General features: G+C 34.2%; 1 protein-coding gene across 22 annotated transcripts in view; it reads left to right on the top strand.

The window, feature by feature from the left end:
* Window positions 1-17,928, top strand: part of SOX5 (SRY-box transcription factor 5) — a 951,808-nt gene that overhangs the window by 553,230 nt on the left and 380,650 nt on the right. For 4 of the 22 annotated variants that reach the window (XM_014832442.3, XM_014832441.3, XM_014832437.3 and 1 more), the window contains exon 1: window positions 5,625-6,521. The exons of 16 other annotated variants lie outside the window; for them this stretch is intronic. In XM_014832442.3, the coding sequence (XP_014687928.1) occupies window positions 6,484-6,521 (38 nt within the window). In that variant the 5' untranslated portion in view covers window positions 5,625-6,483. Of the gene's footprint in view, window positions 1-5,149; window positions 5,206-5,624; window positions 6,522-11,906; window positions 11,929-17,928 lie in introns of those variants that run through there. 2 more of the 22 variants (XM_070494046.1, XM_070494058.1) reach the window with 2 other exon arrangements.

Genomic DNA, 17,928 nt, shown 5'->3' with positions numbered 1-17,928 from the left:
TTTACCACGAGAGTGATTGGTTCATGTCTTCCCCATCCTCATGTACTGACAACATTAGACATCACCAGGAGAGATGATTGGGTAGTGAATAAAAAAATAAAAGTATAAATTCAGTTGGTCTTATCTTCCTAATAGACACCCTTTGCCCAAAATTATTCTTTCTGAAAGACAGAAATTCCATTGCAAAGTATTTACATGGGGACCAGAAAATAGACACTTGTATTTTCCCTGGCATTCCAAAAATTATAACCATATTAAGAGAATATTTATAAATTATTTTTAAAAAGAGAGCCAAATTATATGATGTGTAGTACTAATTCTGAGGTTTATTATCGACATGAATAGGATAAGGGTACTATTCTTTAACTGTTTTTAATTGTATAAAGAACCATCTTTTATATCAAGTTATTTGTGAGGATGGGGCAATCATCATTCAACCTAATGTTGTCCAAAGTTTGGACATTCACTTAGCATTGAAATGCTTATTAAGCACTTTCCTATACATTCGCTATTTATTGCTATTACGCTATCTTTGAGATAAATTAGCATTTGTTGCCTTTTGAGAACTTTAGAGGAAAGATGTCATTACTTCGTTGTTCCCCATCTTGGCACTTATTAGTTTTGGGACCTCTGACAGATTAATTCACTTCTTTTTGTAAGCCATGGTTCCCTCATTTGTAGTTGGGATAGTACCACTACATGTCGTTTAGTTGTGTTGAATATTAAATGAGATAGTTTATTTTATATGTATCACAGTGACTGTTAGAATGTCCCCTCAAAATGAAATCTATCATTTAAAAATTACCTCAAATTATTCTGAAGGAGATAAATAGTTAAGATATCAAACAGCGGGAGCTGTTACTGGGAATGGCATCATCTTTTTCAGAAAAATATGAGACTAGAGCTTCTAAGGTGAACACATTCTTTTTTTTTTTTTCTTTGAGGAAGGTTAGCCATGAGCTAACTACTGCCAATCCTCCTCTTTTTGCTGAGGAAGACTGGCCCTGAGCTAACATCCATGCCCATCTTCCTCTACTTTATACATGGGACACCTACCACAGCATGGCTTTTGCCAAGTGATGCCATGTCTACATCCAGGATCCGAACCTGTGAACCTCGGACCGCTGAGAAGTGGAACGTGTGAACTTAACCACTGCCCCACTGGGCTGGCCCTGACTAAGGTGAACACATTCTTGAAGAATGTGTCCTTGAAGAACACTGGTTGGTCAAAAAGGTGATGTGAGGACAATTCACACATATAGTCTAACTAACCAACTGACAATACAGATAGTATGAGGGTAAAACAGCCTTGAACTCATAGGCTATCATATACCAGTTCCCTGGCATGAATGTGTTATGAGGAATTGAATTTTAGGTCTTTAAAAAAGAAGACAGACTATTGAATTTCTTAGGTGTTTTTCTGAAGAGGTTCAATTACAAGACTCTAGTCTACTCTAAGTCAGAGTTTTAAGCTACGCCTTGTAGGTCAGTGGTGAGCTCACTAGGCATTTGGTGAATGGCTCACAGATGTACATTGGTAGGACGTTCTTTTTTTTGAAAGAGGGTGGGTTCACTTTTAATGTTTTTGTGACAAAGTAAATAATACGGGAAAAAAAACAATAGGTGAACATTTTTTTAATGCCTATTGTGACAGGTTAAGTCAATATTAAGTTGGTATTGTCTGACACCGATTTGCTTTAAATTCATTGTGGTTATAATACTAAAAGTTTTATTTCTCAAAACTAAACATTCCAAATTCCATACAATGTGCAAACTATAGCTTGATGGTAGGAATGTATATCAAATATTGAAGCGTAATCTGTACCTATGAGTACACACTTTAATTTCAGTTATTAAAATAGAATATATTTAGCAATTCTGTCTTAAAACAGGAGAATGAAAATACTTCTTTTTAAAATTAAGAGAGAAGTATTAGAAATGCTTGCTTGAAACAATGCCCGAAAGGGGTTAAATTTGGCAATAACTTGTTTATGATCTTAAAAGTTCCTGATATTCTCTTTGAGAATTTTCTAGCAGTGTTCACCAGCATATCTTATATTTCCTTAGCCTGTGTGAGTCTCCTTTTTATATTTGCAATGGAAACAACATGAGCTCAAAAGCGCACTTTTTCAGATTCATTCCATTTTCCGTAATACTGCTGCAGGAGTGTCAAAGAGACTCATTAAATGAAAAATTGTTTTATGGAGTTTCTGTTGTAGTTTGTGCTCTCGTCTTCTCTGAAGATGTGTTTATATTTGTTTTTCTGTGTTTGTAGACCATTTATATATTTCTCACCAACTTAATTATTGTTCAGTTAAGTTCTCAGCATCGCTTTTTGTTCATTTGCTTATTTATTATGGTTTTAAATTTTCTTACCATATTTACCTTACAGGTCTTAGATATGAAACAGTTGATTTGAATTTTGGTTATATATATGTATTGTTTAATTAGATTTGTTACAAATTATTCTTGAATTCTTCTTTTAAATCCCTGGTACTTAACATATTGGTAAGCATTTAATAGATGTTCAGTGAATGCTAAAGTGTGTCTTAATCTACATATATTATGAAACCTTCTGGAGATCTTCTTATAATAGTATAGCAAAATCACATTGGGATGTGAGTTATGATGTAGAGAATACCAGATATATAACCATTTGAATATCTTAAACTTTTCAGGTAATTGATAAAGAATATAGATTTACTTAACACATATTATGTGCTATAGTCATTAACACATCTTTAATATTTAAACATTTTAACATTTAATATAGAATAAAAAGATTTATAATTGTAATTTACTATTAAATGTTGCAGTGATTGGATCAATTCAATTATTTAATAAAATTACCAATGACAGGATCTGAGGAGAACATTTTGGAACTGCCTTCTCTTTTGCTGACATTCTAAAATCTTGCAGAAATGCTAATTTGCAATATAGAATCAAACGAAAGAAAACTTTTACGGCCAGAGAAGTACATTTAAAAGTATTTATTCCATTCAACCATCAAATACGGACTAACTTAGTGCCAATGAGGTTAGATCAAATTTAATTTCATTAACAATTATTTGAAAGCCTTTTAGATCACTTAAAAAGTGAGTACCATCTTGGGATTTTCATTCAGCTGTAAATTCTGGAGTGTTATTTTATTCTGTATTATGGTGTCACAAGTGAAATAATTTCTGGCTTCAACTAACAAATGGACCAAAAAGCAGTTGTATGACTTTAAATTCCTTTGCTCAAGTTTAAACACTGGGAAACTTAGGGATATACATACTCACTCTTTTCTGTGCTTCATAGGACCCAGGAGCTAATCTATGTGAACAAAATTCCTTATGGCCTTGGAGTTCCATTAGTTCAAATTATCATTATTAGAATGATCATTATGATATTTGTCAAATTTTCTGTCTGGTTCCTAGTCTATTTCAGTTCACTTAGCAAGGATGATTGTGCAAGAAATAATGTGGTTTTGAATGGCTACAGGAATGTTTATAGAAATATGTTGAGATCGTAAACTAACTTCCAAACCATTTAACATTTTCCTATATGTTCTTTGTGTTTATTTGGTATATATATACTTATACATACATATATTAAGTGTCTATGAAAACAAAACCGAAGACAAGGAAGATTCTGATATGAGCTGCTTTCCTTTATACTACAGTTGGCCTCGAACAATCATACTCTCTTTCTTACCTGCTCTGGTGACCTTCTGGATTAGAGTTTCAGAAGAGACACAACCAGAGGTAGGAGCTGTAGCAAGACAGCAGCTGGGACCATACGGATCTCAGCATCCTGCCTTATGGCCATTATCTTTGTTTCTATCTTTATGCTGCCACTCTGTCTCCTTCTTGTGCTCTCCCTGAATCCTCTGCTCACTGCCTCCTCCTCTTCCTGACTCCAGCTCCCATTGCCCCCCCATAACTTACCCTTCCTCCTTCGTTTTTCTCTATTGATACAAGATGAAACAAGATTCCCTAATTAGGAAATTTTTTTAAAACTATTTTTTAAACTGTGTGTAGCCATGCAGCTACCATTCCCTGATGCCCATAGCCACTGTTAACAATAGAAAAAAATTATTTGTTGTGTACTTTATCAATTAGAGTGCATTAGATTGTACATCCCATAAGGGTTGAAAAAATAGATATTTAAAATAAATGCAACAATTTTCTCATTTTTCTATGTAGGAATGGGTTGTTGTTGTCATAAAAAATAATTTGAGGCTAATGGTAAGAAAGAATAGTGAGTAATATCCTGTCCCCTTCCCCAACTGCCGAAAATGAAAACCATGTCGGCATCAAGTCATTTCTGCCACGTCCCTTGTTAACAGCTTTTTCAGGGTGGGTCATAATTCTGTATTTTGTTAGTGTCTTAACTCCATAGTGACATGCTTAAATCTTATTCCACGTTGATTCTGTAGTATATATCTGTTTATTTTTAGGATACCCTGTGAATGATGGGTCTCAGTATTAAGTTATCAACTTTGTAGAAAAATTTATAAGCTTTGAGTGAAGAATCAATTTATTAATGAGAAGGTTAATAACTGATTTTTCTATTTGGAATATGTGTATGGTGTCTCATTGTGTATGTCTAAAAAAGTAAACTTACTGTCTGCCTGTCGCCAGGAAAAAAAAAGTGGGACCTAATCAAACTGCCGTGGGGTCAACCCTTGTGGTTTTAAAGGCCCTTAATGTTGTCCAGCTGCAAAATAAAAGGAATTGGGAGGGGAAGTTGGAAGGAGTGGAGGGGGTTGGGGGGGAATGTGTGGAAAAGAACAGGGAGTCTGGCTTTTATTTTTTTTTTTTTCAAGTGAGTTCAGTGCCAGCCTGGACATTGGCTGTGCAGACTGTTGAGCCATTGTCTGCTCCATTTCCAGAATAGCCCCCAGTTAATCACTTCGGCTTTGAAGGGAATTTCCTCGTGGAATTCTCCACAGAAAATCTAATCAACTGACCTGCCCTCTCAACAATGGAAGGCTTTTTTTTCTCTCTTTCCCTTATTGGGGCGGGCTCTGTAATGTAGCCTTTTGTGCAGAATGAACCCTCCCAGTAGGAGTGGAGAGCGTGTGTGAGTGACTGTGTGTGTGTGTGTGTGTGTGTGTGTGTGTGAAGAATGCACACTATCTCGTGTTGGTGAGTGTGTGCTTACTCCCTGACCAGATGCTGCAGTGCGCGGGGCAGCCACCAGCTCTGCATGCATGTCTGTGTAAGTGTCTCTCTCTGTGTGTGTATGTGCCTCTGTCATTTCATGTCAAAGGTACATTACCTGATTACCTTCCTCGCCTGCCAGATTTTTATCTAGATAATTGGAACTGCTATGGAGGCTGAGCCTTGCCAGCCAGCTTAGGATCTGTAAAGCCATAGTTTGTCCACCTTGTTATCTGTGGCTGCCTGGGCAGAGGAAATTAAAGAGATCCACAGCCAGGGGAGCGCTTCCCACCTCTGACCTCCCCAGCAATCCCGACCAGGACAGTTTGTTAGTACCATCTTTTTGTTTTCAGTTTTTGGTTTGCTTTGGGTTTTTGTTCCCTCGTGTGTGTTATTTTGGCATGTGGATACCTATTCCCCTCCACATCGCACATCGTGTTTTATGGAGTTTGGAGCTGAGGAAACTTTGGTTGGGTTGCCAGGACGTTCGCACCACTTTGTGGAAAGCACGAGCTAACAGTGAGACCGACAGAGTGAGTGACAAGTTGTTTACAGGTTTCCTTGAAGGGGCCTCTGCTATATTTCAATCTGTCAAAGTTGCTTTTCTTCCCTCAGAACAATGCCTGATTGTTGTGTGTGTGTTTGTGTGTGTGTGTGACTGTGTGTGTATGTTTCCGTGTGCGCACGGAGAGAGCCTAGAAAGGGGTGAGAAGGAATAACAATTCTTTGTGTAAAAACGCTATTACTAACATTTAATTTTTTTGCTTTATTAGTTAGTAAATGCAGTTTAATTGAGCTTCTGTTAGTATACAGATTTCTCTTTTAATCAGCAGCAAATGCATTTAAAAAAATCATACTGTTTTGTGTGTGTGTGTGTGACTTTTATTATTTAGAGGAGAGAGAGTATAGGAGACATGTTAAATAAGTTGACTTCTCACATTCGGTGATGTCTAGAAGAGAGAATTAAAAGGAAAGGACAGGCACCCTGAGGTTGTCTAGTGCCTTGCAGCCGGAGCGTGCGGCTCCGCGGAGTGGGGGAGCGGCCAGACCCCGCTGCTGGAAGTGCGCTACCCCTTTAAGAGACTGGTCAAGGAGTCCTAGGAGAGGGAGGGGGGAGAGGGGGAGAGAGAGAGAGAGAGAGAGAGAGAGAGAGAGAGATTGAGAGAGAGAGAGAGAGAGATTGAGAGAGAGAGAGAGAGATTGAGAGAGAGAGAGAGAGAGAAGAGAAGAGAGAGAGAAAATCAATTGGTTTAGAAGGTTTGGACTCACTTGACAGGTTCAGTTGGAGACGATCATAGGTGGCTGCTGTGACAAAGGGAAATTGTGCTTTTCCAGCATGCTTACTGACCCTGATTTACCTCAGGAGTTTGAAAGGTGAGTACAGTTTTCCCCCCTAATATATTGAAGTACAACTCTCCCATTTTACAGTAGTCTCTGAATCAGTTGGAAGATGCTGCCCTAGAACGTGATTGTTAGAAAAGCTTTTAGCTAGTGCTTCTGCAGGCTTGTTAGCTGATTTTTGTCGTGATTGCCCAGACCAAATTGCACTGATTTGCAAAGTCTCCGAGATTTTTGCTAATGTTTTTAGGTTGCGTCCTCTAACAGGAAATTAAATGAACATTAAGCATCTCTCTCTCCTCCACTCGCTGCTTTTCTCTATGTCATTCACTCTTTTACTTTCTTCCTTCATTGATATTTTTCTCCCCTTCTACACCTTTTTAAATGCTTTTGTGCAGTGTTACCATTTTCAACATCTCTGTCTCGTAATTTCTGGGGTGACAGAAGGTTTTAGTGGTGGTTAAAACGGCGGCTATAAGCTCCTATTTGATCTTTCTGTGAAACTTTGGAAGCTGCTCAGGAAAGCACATGACCTTTTGTTGATATAAGAGAGCAGGTTTTTTTTTTTAAAAAAAGAAAATTTAACATTACAGCGATCTATTAGCAGATTACGCTTGAAATGTCAAAAAAAAAAGGGAAATGAGGATGATCCCTTTCTAAGTTTTAGTGGCGACTTTTTGCGCTAGCTGTTTTAAGCTAAATTTTGATTTACTATATTTCTCCCTTTTGCTATGATGGGGATAAGTGTATTTGTAATTAAGTAGTTTCTTCTTAGAGAAATATGTGCAATATCCTTCCATTTGATGTTGTTGCAAGTAAAGCAGGGCTTTGAAAGAATTTTAGCCCTCTCCCTGTTCCTATAAGTACACACTGCAATTTTTAAATTTGAGTTCTTATCCCAGCATAAGTTCATTTTTTGGAACTATAAATAGAATTTTGTTTGCCATTAAAAAGAATTCAAACTTTGTATTCTGGATGGCGAATTAAAAAAAAAAAAAAAGCTAAAAAAAGCCAGGATGCATGATACCCAGGCTTTTTTTCATTTTCATGAAAGCTACCTTCTGTATAAACATTTGTTGTATCTGACTATGCAATGCAAGCTAGGTGCTAGACCAGCTGGTTAAAAATATGCTAAGTCAAGCTGTTCATCGCTCAAACGACTGAATTTGATATGAAAAGACGAAAAAAGAAAGGACAAAGATTAAAACATTCTAGAAATGAAGCAATGGAAGGGAAGAAGGGTACTGAGAATAAAATAATGCTTGAATGTGGTCACATATTAGAGAAGCCAATATCAGATCAGAGAAGAAAGTAAAATAGCCGCTATATATACTTTAATAGTTTTCTTTCTTTCATTTCCTCTTTTTTTTTAATTAAGGTGCATCCTCACTAAATAATTCCAGTGAATGGTTGAGCTTTCTTAACAGTTTTGAATTAATTTTTTCAAAGTTCTGTATATTAACTCTTTAAAATAGTTAGCTTTTGTTTGCAAATATAGCCTGTTTCCTACGTAGATATTGAAGTTATTTATATTGGAACATACTATTGCTTAATGTAGCAGTTTGTTAATATGCTACAGTAAGTTTTGTAGCATGCGCAGAGTAGCACTTAAATGATAATATTCTTCAACTCTATATTTTTTGAAAATAAAACTCTGAGTCTGATTTGTAAGCCTGTTAACAGACTGTTCTTATAAAAGGTAGTTACATATTAACAGGTTGTAGCCTATTTCTCTATACAGGCAAGCTTTCCTGCTGTGAACTTTATTTGTATTTTTTCAATTATCTTTTTTTAAACTAAACTTTTCCCTTTCCTATTCTGATGCTCAAATCTCTTAACTATTTTTTTTCCTCCTCGTGAGAATTTCATTATTTTGTCACCCAGAGGCATGCTTTTCTAACTGGCTAATTAAATAAGCAAGTGATAATCAATCAATAGAGTTGTTAGTATAGACAGCATACTTGGAAATATTAGTAACTAAAATAATTTTGAAAAATGTCATACCATATAAAATTTCTTAATAATTTCCCCTGTGGTTGTAATTGGTAATACATACAAAAATCTCAGTATAAATCATTACTATTTGTTTACATTGAGTTCGTACGGATGAGTGTATCGATAGTCACTCACAGGGAGTAAATCACACAGACTCAATATTGAATATTTATAGTCTCCAAAGGAGGTATATATGCTATAATTATACTATCATATATAGTCAGCTTTTTTTGCCTTTTAAACTATTTGCAACTTTCATTGAATAAGTAGGTCGTATCTATTGAGTGTTAATTTTTATTCTATTTGTTCATCTGATATAGATAAGTTATTCACTCAAACTTAGAAATCTGAAAAGAAGATTTCTAAATGTCTTTATGAAATAGAGAATTTTGCTGTAGAGAATATAAATAAATTGCTTGGGATTCATGTATTTTGGAAGTTTTATGTGATCTTTTTTCTAATTTTATTGGTAGAGTCTTCCTTATCTTCTGTTATTCTTTCCAACCTGTAGACTATTTGGAACTTTAAGGAATATTCAAAACTTAAATACCAGGATCAAAATTTGGATTTAGATTTGTTACGTCTGTATTATCAGCCCCAGAAATGAACATGGTCAGTACTGTCAGGCTAATAAGCAGTTGTTAAATAATTCAGAAGTAGTAACATTTTCATTGTCTGTTAAAAAACGTTCAGGAGGTAAAACAAATGGAACAGTGATTCTGAAAAGTAAAGAAGTTAAAATATTTTATTTTTATTTTCAGGAGTCCCTGTCATAACTGATTATGATTAATGAAAAACACAATTTTCAGGTGGGAGGTGAAAGGCAAAGTATGTTCTAAGGAATTATTTGTAAGCAAAGTCTTTACATCCTACTATTTAGAGGAAACTTAAATGGCAACTTGTTCTAAATGTTGGGAGCAGCATCATTAGAATGAATGCTTGAATTCTCCTAAAAATTTTTAAAAGAAGACAGTGAATTTATATATTTACCTGAAAATAAATGGTAAGAAATTGTCTTAAGGTTTTTCCTTTCAGGATACCATCTATTTTTTATATTCCTAGAATAAAAATATGTAAAATATTTACCTTAAATATCAGTATTAGTTTGTTTCTAATGAATGAAAAAAGCAATTTTTGATGCTATCAATTATATTGTGGTCTATTTCCTTTTTATTTATATTTATCCTATTTGATTGTAATGTAATAGTTTTATGACTAAGCTACTTGTTACACTTTCTAATTGCTTTATGTTAGAGACTTAATTAAAAAGGAAGTGTAAGGTGATTGATTAAGAAGACAGTCTGATAATGTCTAGAAAGAAAAAAAAAGTTGGGACTGAAGGTAGTGGGATGAAGCAAATTAAGCTTTTAGTATCACCTATATGATTCTTCTCTCAAAACGGGTGCAGACAACAGACTGCCTATTTTCTGCATTTTGAAGGGAACACTACAAGAGTAAAACCTGCAATAAAAATTTAACTTATTATTTACTTTATATTCCCATCAAATTTATTTGTGGTAACATTGATTAAAGAAATAATTTTTTCACATTAGTGAACTTTTCAGTGTTTTTCTGAAGAAAGAAATATACATCAGGTACTTTGGAAAACTAATTTGTAAAATTACCATGAAAAATTACCATTAGCAGACTGCAAGAATGTCTCTGACATTAGCGGTACTTTAATTACCTAAAGTTTGGCCATAGTAATAAAATATTTATTACCTGGACAGATTTATTCAGCTTAATTAGAAACTTATTTTTTTAACCATTGTGAGCATGAGTGATAAGTACATGCAAGTTAGCAGGTAACCCCTAGCTGTGAATCAAAGGAAAGTTATGTCTTCACGTTCTGTCACCTGATGGCAACTTTAAACCTGCAAGTTTGATATTACCTTTTCAGGATGTTCTGATATCTTTCTTCCTGTTTTAAGTTTCTCATTTACTACTACTTTGTAGAGGAAAAGGTGCCTACAACTGATTATAGATTTTAATCACCATGTCAATAATTTGCAAGCTGAGCTAAGATACTGGGTTGGAATGCAGCTTGCATGAAGCAGTGGAGAAACTACACTTCTATCACACTCACACTGGAGTGCTGTTCTGAAGACTTAGCAGGAGACCTGACTGATTACCAAGAACAATTAATGGTTAAATGTCAGGTGGCATTGTGTACTGCTCAGTGTTCAGCAAGTTGATAGATATAGAAATGTGTAAATGTTATGATTACTTCAGATGTTGGTGTGTTCCTTTCTTATCTTATGTTTCTCAAATACAATTAGCATTCAATAAAGCATTTACCTGTTCTTAGGGAGCTTTTAACTAAAATCTGTGTATGTATCATACCTGAGAGGCACATAATAAGACCTGTTTTAATCCTTTAGCACATTACTCCTCCATAGAGTTGGAAGTTATTTCAAATGGGTTACAGTCATGATGCATTTAAAAAGCAAAATTACATTCATGGAGAAAGTCTGATTTTTATTGTCTCTTCTTTCCCCTATCAGTTCTTCAGTCACCTAGTGAGTATGTGTATAATGCAGATGTGTATTATGTAGGTTCAGCACCTCCCTTTTTATAGATTAGTTAAATAAGTATAACTGATGGATTTTTGTTTTCTTCTGTAATTTGTTATTCATTTGTGCTTTCAGTGAGGTTAACCAGCAGCATGAGAAATAAACCAATCTAGATATTTCTCTTGTGTTAACACACATATAGTTTAATATGTCAAGTTTCTGACTCAGATGATGACAGCCAGAGAAGATGTTCAAAGATTTAACCAAAACGTGAAATATGTTCCTTTTAATGGAAAAATTTTGTTGAACAAGAAGTGGACTAAAACATAGCAAATTCCTCCTTGCTTCATTCATTCTGTCCTTTCGTTTTCATTGATTGATAGCATCATTATTTATATTAATACAGTTTGAGTGCTTTATACATGAACATGATCCAAGTGATATTACTAGAGGAGAAAAAATTCTAAAGACTGATACCATTGCACTTAAGTGAACAGTGTTTATTCGGGCACTCTTTAGAAGAAAGCCTCATATTCCTTCATTTTCCTCAGGAACTGATAATGGTTCAGGAGAAGACCTTTTATCCTTTCCGACTTCTGTGTTTTCTCCTGCAGTTTGGAAGCTGCTCTCTCTTCCCATTAGCATGATCTATTCTTCTCTTCACTTACTAGTTGAGAGTTCCTACATCTCCTCTGGAGATACTGTGGCGTATGGTTCTCCTTGTCCAATAGGGAGGTGTTGCATTTCTACACATTCAGTCTCCTTTTCCCTTGGAGCCTGAGAGTAAAACCTCAGCAGTACTCCCTGCCTTTGCCAGCCTGAGGAGTCAGAGACTCAAAGTTGTTCCCAGCTCTCGCGCCTTCATTGTAGAGCTGCATTCTGCTCAGTGGGCTGCCGAGAAGGACCAGACCGAAACAAGATTTAGAAGAATTCTGGTGAGATCTGTTTTTAGGGATATGGTATTTTAAAAGAATGCAGTAAACAAACAGAATTGTGGCATAAACAAAGATAATTAGCATAAACAATGTCGTTTTAGGACAGGTGGTTTAAAAAAACAAACAAAACAAAAAACCCAAATATGAACCCAACTTGAATGCTGCCAGTTTGGAACCACTGAACCTTAATCTGTACTTCATGAGAATTACCCAGGTTTGTTGATAAACTTGTTAACATGCTTTTTCTGTTTCCTTTGTATCATTTTCCGGTCATTATGCCCTTTTGTCACCCAGCTTGAAAGTAATTAATCTATTACAAGGTAGTTTAAGGACTTTTTACCCATAAAACAAGACAGAAGGAAAATTGGAAACAAAAGCTTGTGGATGCTCATAGACATTTGAAATCAGTGTCGAACCTTAAATCAATTCAAACCCGAACTCGGCTCATTGTATTTCAGATCTCTCTTTTATCTAAGTAACATTTCAGTCACTTGGCTCTTTAGTGTTAATACATTTACTTTTGTCTTGCCTTAGAATTCAGAGATTTTTTTGCTGTGACTGAATCATCACTTGTGCTATATGTTTATTTCTAAGTGTTGCTTATTTCTTCTTATTTTTCTCTATGACTTAGTGAAGGTGTTGCAGCAGCAGCGTATAAATGTAGCTGGTGATCATGCAATTTGAGGATGCTAGTTATGGTGAACCACATTATCTAAAACTCCTATGCCGTAGTGATGCATTTTTATCTGGAGACATTTAGGTTTATTACTAAATGACGTTTCTTCTTAATGCCTTGTATTGAAATATTTTGACTTACATGAAACGTGGAGTGTAGTGAACAGCAAGCTGTTTATTTTTCTTGCATTAAGGACCAAAGTTCTTTTCTGAAGTTAAAATGATGTTTTTTTCTGCATTTTCTCATGGAGAATGGGGACCAGGAATTCAAAGTAGGTATCTCTGGTATTCTGTAGCCCTTTTCTTTGCTGAAATGAAAGCATTTGTGAATGAGTTTTGGTTTCTTAGAGTTATAAAGATGTGTGTAAACTAGTAAACCATGTCTCATTCATGTGCTATGGAGATTTCTCGTACTTCAGGGACAAAAATAATTTGGCTACTAACGAATTAGGGCTACCTGCCAGTGCCAACACATACTGTAGGTAAGAGGAACACTATAAAGAAAAGCTGCTGGCAGCAGATCCGTTGAAACTTTCATATGTAACAGCGTTTCTATTTCTGCTCTTCACATCTTTGGAAGAATGTGTTTTTTAGAAAAGAAAATGTTAAAAAACAGAAGATAGGATCTTTCTTAAAAATGTATTAGTAGCTTCATTTTTAATATTTCTTATTATGGGGATGCATAGGGTTTCATTATGTTCTATGTTCCCCTACCCATCCCAGTCATTTCTGTCACATTGAAACCTAAGAATCAGATGCAGTGAGGATAGATGTAATATGAAGAAATGAAATTCACTGTATAGGGCCACAAAAAAAAAGGTACTCTCAAAACCTTCTAAGATTTTTATATTGGCAGTTTGAGAGAGTTAGATCAGTTGGGACCCTGAGCAGCGGTTTCGTGAAGGATGTGTCCCCTCTTTTAGGGCTTCAGGAACATTATTGAGAAAAGAAGAGAAAGGGTTAACCTGCTTTGCTTGTTGATAATTTTTTAACCTAGCAGTAAAAGAGGACACGGGCCCAAATAGTGTTTTCTTGAGCTTTTTAAATCAAAATTTATTTTAAAGTGTAGTAAATGATTTACTTTAGTGCTGATTTTGGTTTTGTTTTCTGTTTTTATATTAATTAGGGTGAGGATACCAAGGGGTTAGGTTGTTTGAGAACTAGTTGTGGAACTTTCACATATGATCTGTTCACTTGTCATTTTTAAACAATTTTATATTTATCTAATAAAAAAGCATCCTGAAGAAAGAGAAACACAAATGTTGAAAATGAGAAATACACCTTCACATAAGAGAACACACAATGAAAAAAGTAATGGCTTATTTATGCTATTAATTTTCATTCACAGTTATATAGGTTATTTGACAAAGTTCTAAAATATTTTTGTTCCAATTCTGAAGGTAAGGTATTATTTGCATACAATTCTTCCTTTGGGTTATTTACCTGGGCCAGAGTTCGTTGGGCAATAATTTACAAAGTCCAAAGACTTTTTTTACTCCTTTCCTGATGTTCCTTTGTTTTACTCCCCCCTCCCCCTTTTTATTTGCTATTGGGTTTCATCATATGTTTGGAAAGAGTTTGCAGGAAAATGTCACATAAAATTAATGTTAACATTTCTTTTTTTATATATACACTAAAAAAGATCTATGTTGAAGCTTCATTAGGATAAGGTATAGTATTCCTATTCTTTAGAAGAGAAAGGAAAGAACTTGTGATCAAACTATTCAATTTTTGATTCATTCACTAATTCCACTTTGACCTTGAATGAGTGGTAACTGAATATACAATATCAGATTCAGATTCTCATCTCTCCCATAGTATTATCAGGATGTGAAGAAAACTTTTATGTAATATTCAAAGTACCATTAATCAAACAGAACACCTAGGAATGGAAAAACAAAGATAACAATGAATGCTATTTCTGAGGCAAGAACTTCTGTTTCCCTCCTGTCCTAAACATAGCTACAATTTGGGAAATAGAGGAAAAGGTATTGTTTTTAGAGCCCTAAGGATTATGGGATTTAAATATGGTAGTATAATTGTTTATAAAAATCTGAGCATTACTGGAAAAATAAAATGGATCTAATTTGACCTATAAACAGTTTAGGAATATTTAATGCTTTAAAAGCATTCTTGTAGAGAAATAAAAGAATATTGAAAAGATCCTGATAGCAATTTAAAGCATCAAAGTGAAGGAGCAGAATATATAGACTTTTATAAGTAAATTAAGAGATAATTGGGAGTCACTAGCAGTTATGTGAAGAATTTATTTTCGGGAATGTGGTAGTTATACACATATACACATAGAAAAGTTTGGACTACAGGAGAAACTTTTTCACTTACAGGGTAATTGAATTTTGAATAAGTTGATTTTGAATAAATCCTACCAAGTCTTGATGAAGCTGCAGTTTAGAGGAGAAAATCTTGAAATGAAGAAATATTTTATAGAAATACAAACACGATTCATTCCCACTTTGTCATTTACAACACAGAATCCTATGGCATGAGCTATAGGGACATAAAATAGTATTCCAGTTTTAAAAAATCTGAAAGTGTTGTTGTGCATATTTAATGGAAAGTTTGAATTCAAGAAGTTGGATAAATCAAGGTATGCTTGAGGAAAATTTGGGGATATTTGAGATTTTGGATTGAGATGAGAAAATTGAGTGTTAGAGGCGTAAGGCATACATATCAAATAGACTCTTTTTTTTGGTGGATTTTGAGTATTACTCCTGAAGCATTGAGCCTTTTCTCTTTGTTGATAAAAATTTACCTTTGTCAATATCTTCACTGATTTTTCTCTTTGGAAGTGTAACATAGCAGAAGCGTTATTAGCTGGGTGTAAGACCTCAAGTTCTAGTTCTTCCCTGCAGCCTGAGAAGAGGTTTTAGGTCTTAGTGTGTGTATTTGTAAAATGTGAAGGTAGGCTGGATAATTTCTAACATCTCTCAAGTCTAAATTTCATCACTTTGAGCTACATTTCCTCACGTCAGTTTCATCACTTTGAGCTACCTTTGAAAGATCCCTAGCTCCTTATTCTGATGGTCAGAACTATTACATTGATGCAGCTATCTGGAGACAGAGTATCTCCTATAACCAGCCTTTACATGTGCAATCACGTCTCAGTTCCAATGAGTGGTGTTGTGCAGGAACAAGTAACCATAGTATATTTTAGGAGTTTTTAATCTAAAGTACTATGTATAATTCTAATTTAGGATTAAGTGCTTAAATTTGCGACGAACTATTTTGAAGCTAAGTGTTTCAAAGGATAAAATTTATATTCTATGTGTCAACTATTACAAATATTGTGAAAAATAAATTACATATGGATTACTATACAAGGCACTGTGGGGGAATATGAAAAGCATGAGAGTGGCGTTTTAGGTCAAAGAGCTGAAAGTCTATTTATAAGGATAAGATAAAAGAAAAAAAATTAGACAGTAGAACATTAGAACAACATAGGGGCTCTGAACCGTATATGTCTCTATATGAGTAAGTAAACCACTGGGCTGGATAGTGGCAAGATCAACCAAAATTACGAACAGGTAGTCCAAAGAAAGATTTTAAATGATTCTGAAAATAAATTAGAAAACTATTATCATTAGCATCAGGCCAGCAAACCTAATATGCATTAGTTGGTGGTTGGCAATTTTAAGAAAAGAAAAGTTAAATTCTATGAAGCGAGGAGTAGAGGAACAACCAATGAAAGATGCATTAAAAATCTTTGCTATCTGAGAGGACGAGCTTCACATATTGTTAATATCTTACATTCGGCAGATTGCATGGTTTTTTTTTTTTAACACAATATTTGGAAAAAAAAGTGTTGTTATACTATCGGCAACATAATCTTTGACTACATATCCAAGGACCTTCCATATTATCTATACTTTGAAAATATGACTGTGGTCTCATGAAGTCCTTGTACAAATTAGTTATAAGTTTAAAAAATAGATTCATATATTTGGGATGACATAGGAATTGGCTATATGTTAAAATTAATTCTTTACTTAATAATTACGATGGAGAAGTTTTTATTCTATTCTTGCCACTTTTAATTTAGGAATAAAGAATGGGTGTTATTCTCTTATTCTGGTATGGATATAAAGGTTGTTAAAAAAAAAAAACAAACAGAAGAGGACCTTATTGATCCAGAACTACTTTTAGAACTAGGACCAAGGGAAATGTGCAAATATCCTACTGTTAAACAAGAAAGAAAATCTGGAAATCATCCCAGTTGGGCAACTTACTGCTAATATATTTTACAATCCAGCATTTAGTGATATACAAAGTTGGCATAGTTTCCTACAGTTTCTAAATCAAGAATTAAAACTTTGTGATGTATAAGTCACTTTAATTCCTTGGGTTTCAGCCATGCATCTATAAAATGGGCTTTAAAATGAGTATAAAATTATTTATCTCCCGATGCTAATGAGTCATCTCAAACTTATGAAAATTTATAAAAATATTTGGATATCTCTGAATTCAAGCCACTGAATTCAAACTTTAAAAAGTAGGTTTAATTTTTGGCAAATGTAAAATGATCAGCACTTCATGAAAATTATATATTTCTATTTGATAACATACGAGTTTGATATTTAAAAATTATTTTAACATATAAAATAATAGCTATCAGAAATTTATTGACTTATTTTTTTAAATTATGTAGTTAATGAAGCTCTAATTGTTTTAAATGCACTTATGATTACTGATCCCAGATAACTTGCACCTCAATAGCAGCAACATAGCTATAGTTTCCTCTGAATGGTTACTGCTAATAATGAAATAGCCTAAAAACACCTCTCTTCTCCTTTTATATGTAGGAAATCTGATGCACTAAAAGTTGTTTTTGCAAGTATCCATATATCAAGTCTTTAAGTAATGAATTTGGTGATTTGACGTATTCCCGTGCTTTAACCTATGCAAATTAAAATTCATTTATTGTGTATAATCATAAAAGTGAATCATTTTATAGAACAAATTATTGGACAACAAAAAAGAGTGATTTTTCTGTTATGGTAAAAAAAGTCACAAACACTATTTATTGCTTTTTGAAGTGTTATGTGTACAGATATTTTAAAAATTAGAAAATATTAAGTAACTTGAAGCAACTTATCTGTACAAATACAGTACATCATAGATTTTCATACTAAAAGTAACATGAGAGGTTTTTGCATTAGCTACCTATTTCTTAGACTGCAGATGAAGCTTGGAGAAATTTATAGATTTCTTTTTATGGGCAGCTTTATAACAAGCAAACAAAAACACCCAAGAATCAGAACCTTTATTTTTGATATGAAATTGTTTTCCACTGATATAATCTGTTGA

The sequence above is a fragment of the Equus asinus genome, chromosome 22 (assembly GCF_041296235.1).
Source record: "Equus asinus isolate D_3611 breed Donkey chromosome 22, EquAss-T2T_v2, whole genome shotgun sequence".
Taxonomy (NCBI): Eukaryota; Metazoa; Chordata; class Mammalia; order Perissodactyla; family Equidae; genus Equus; species Equus asinus.
This window is presented reverse-complemented; position numbering and strand designations above follow the sequence as displayed.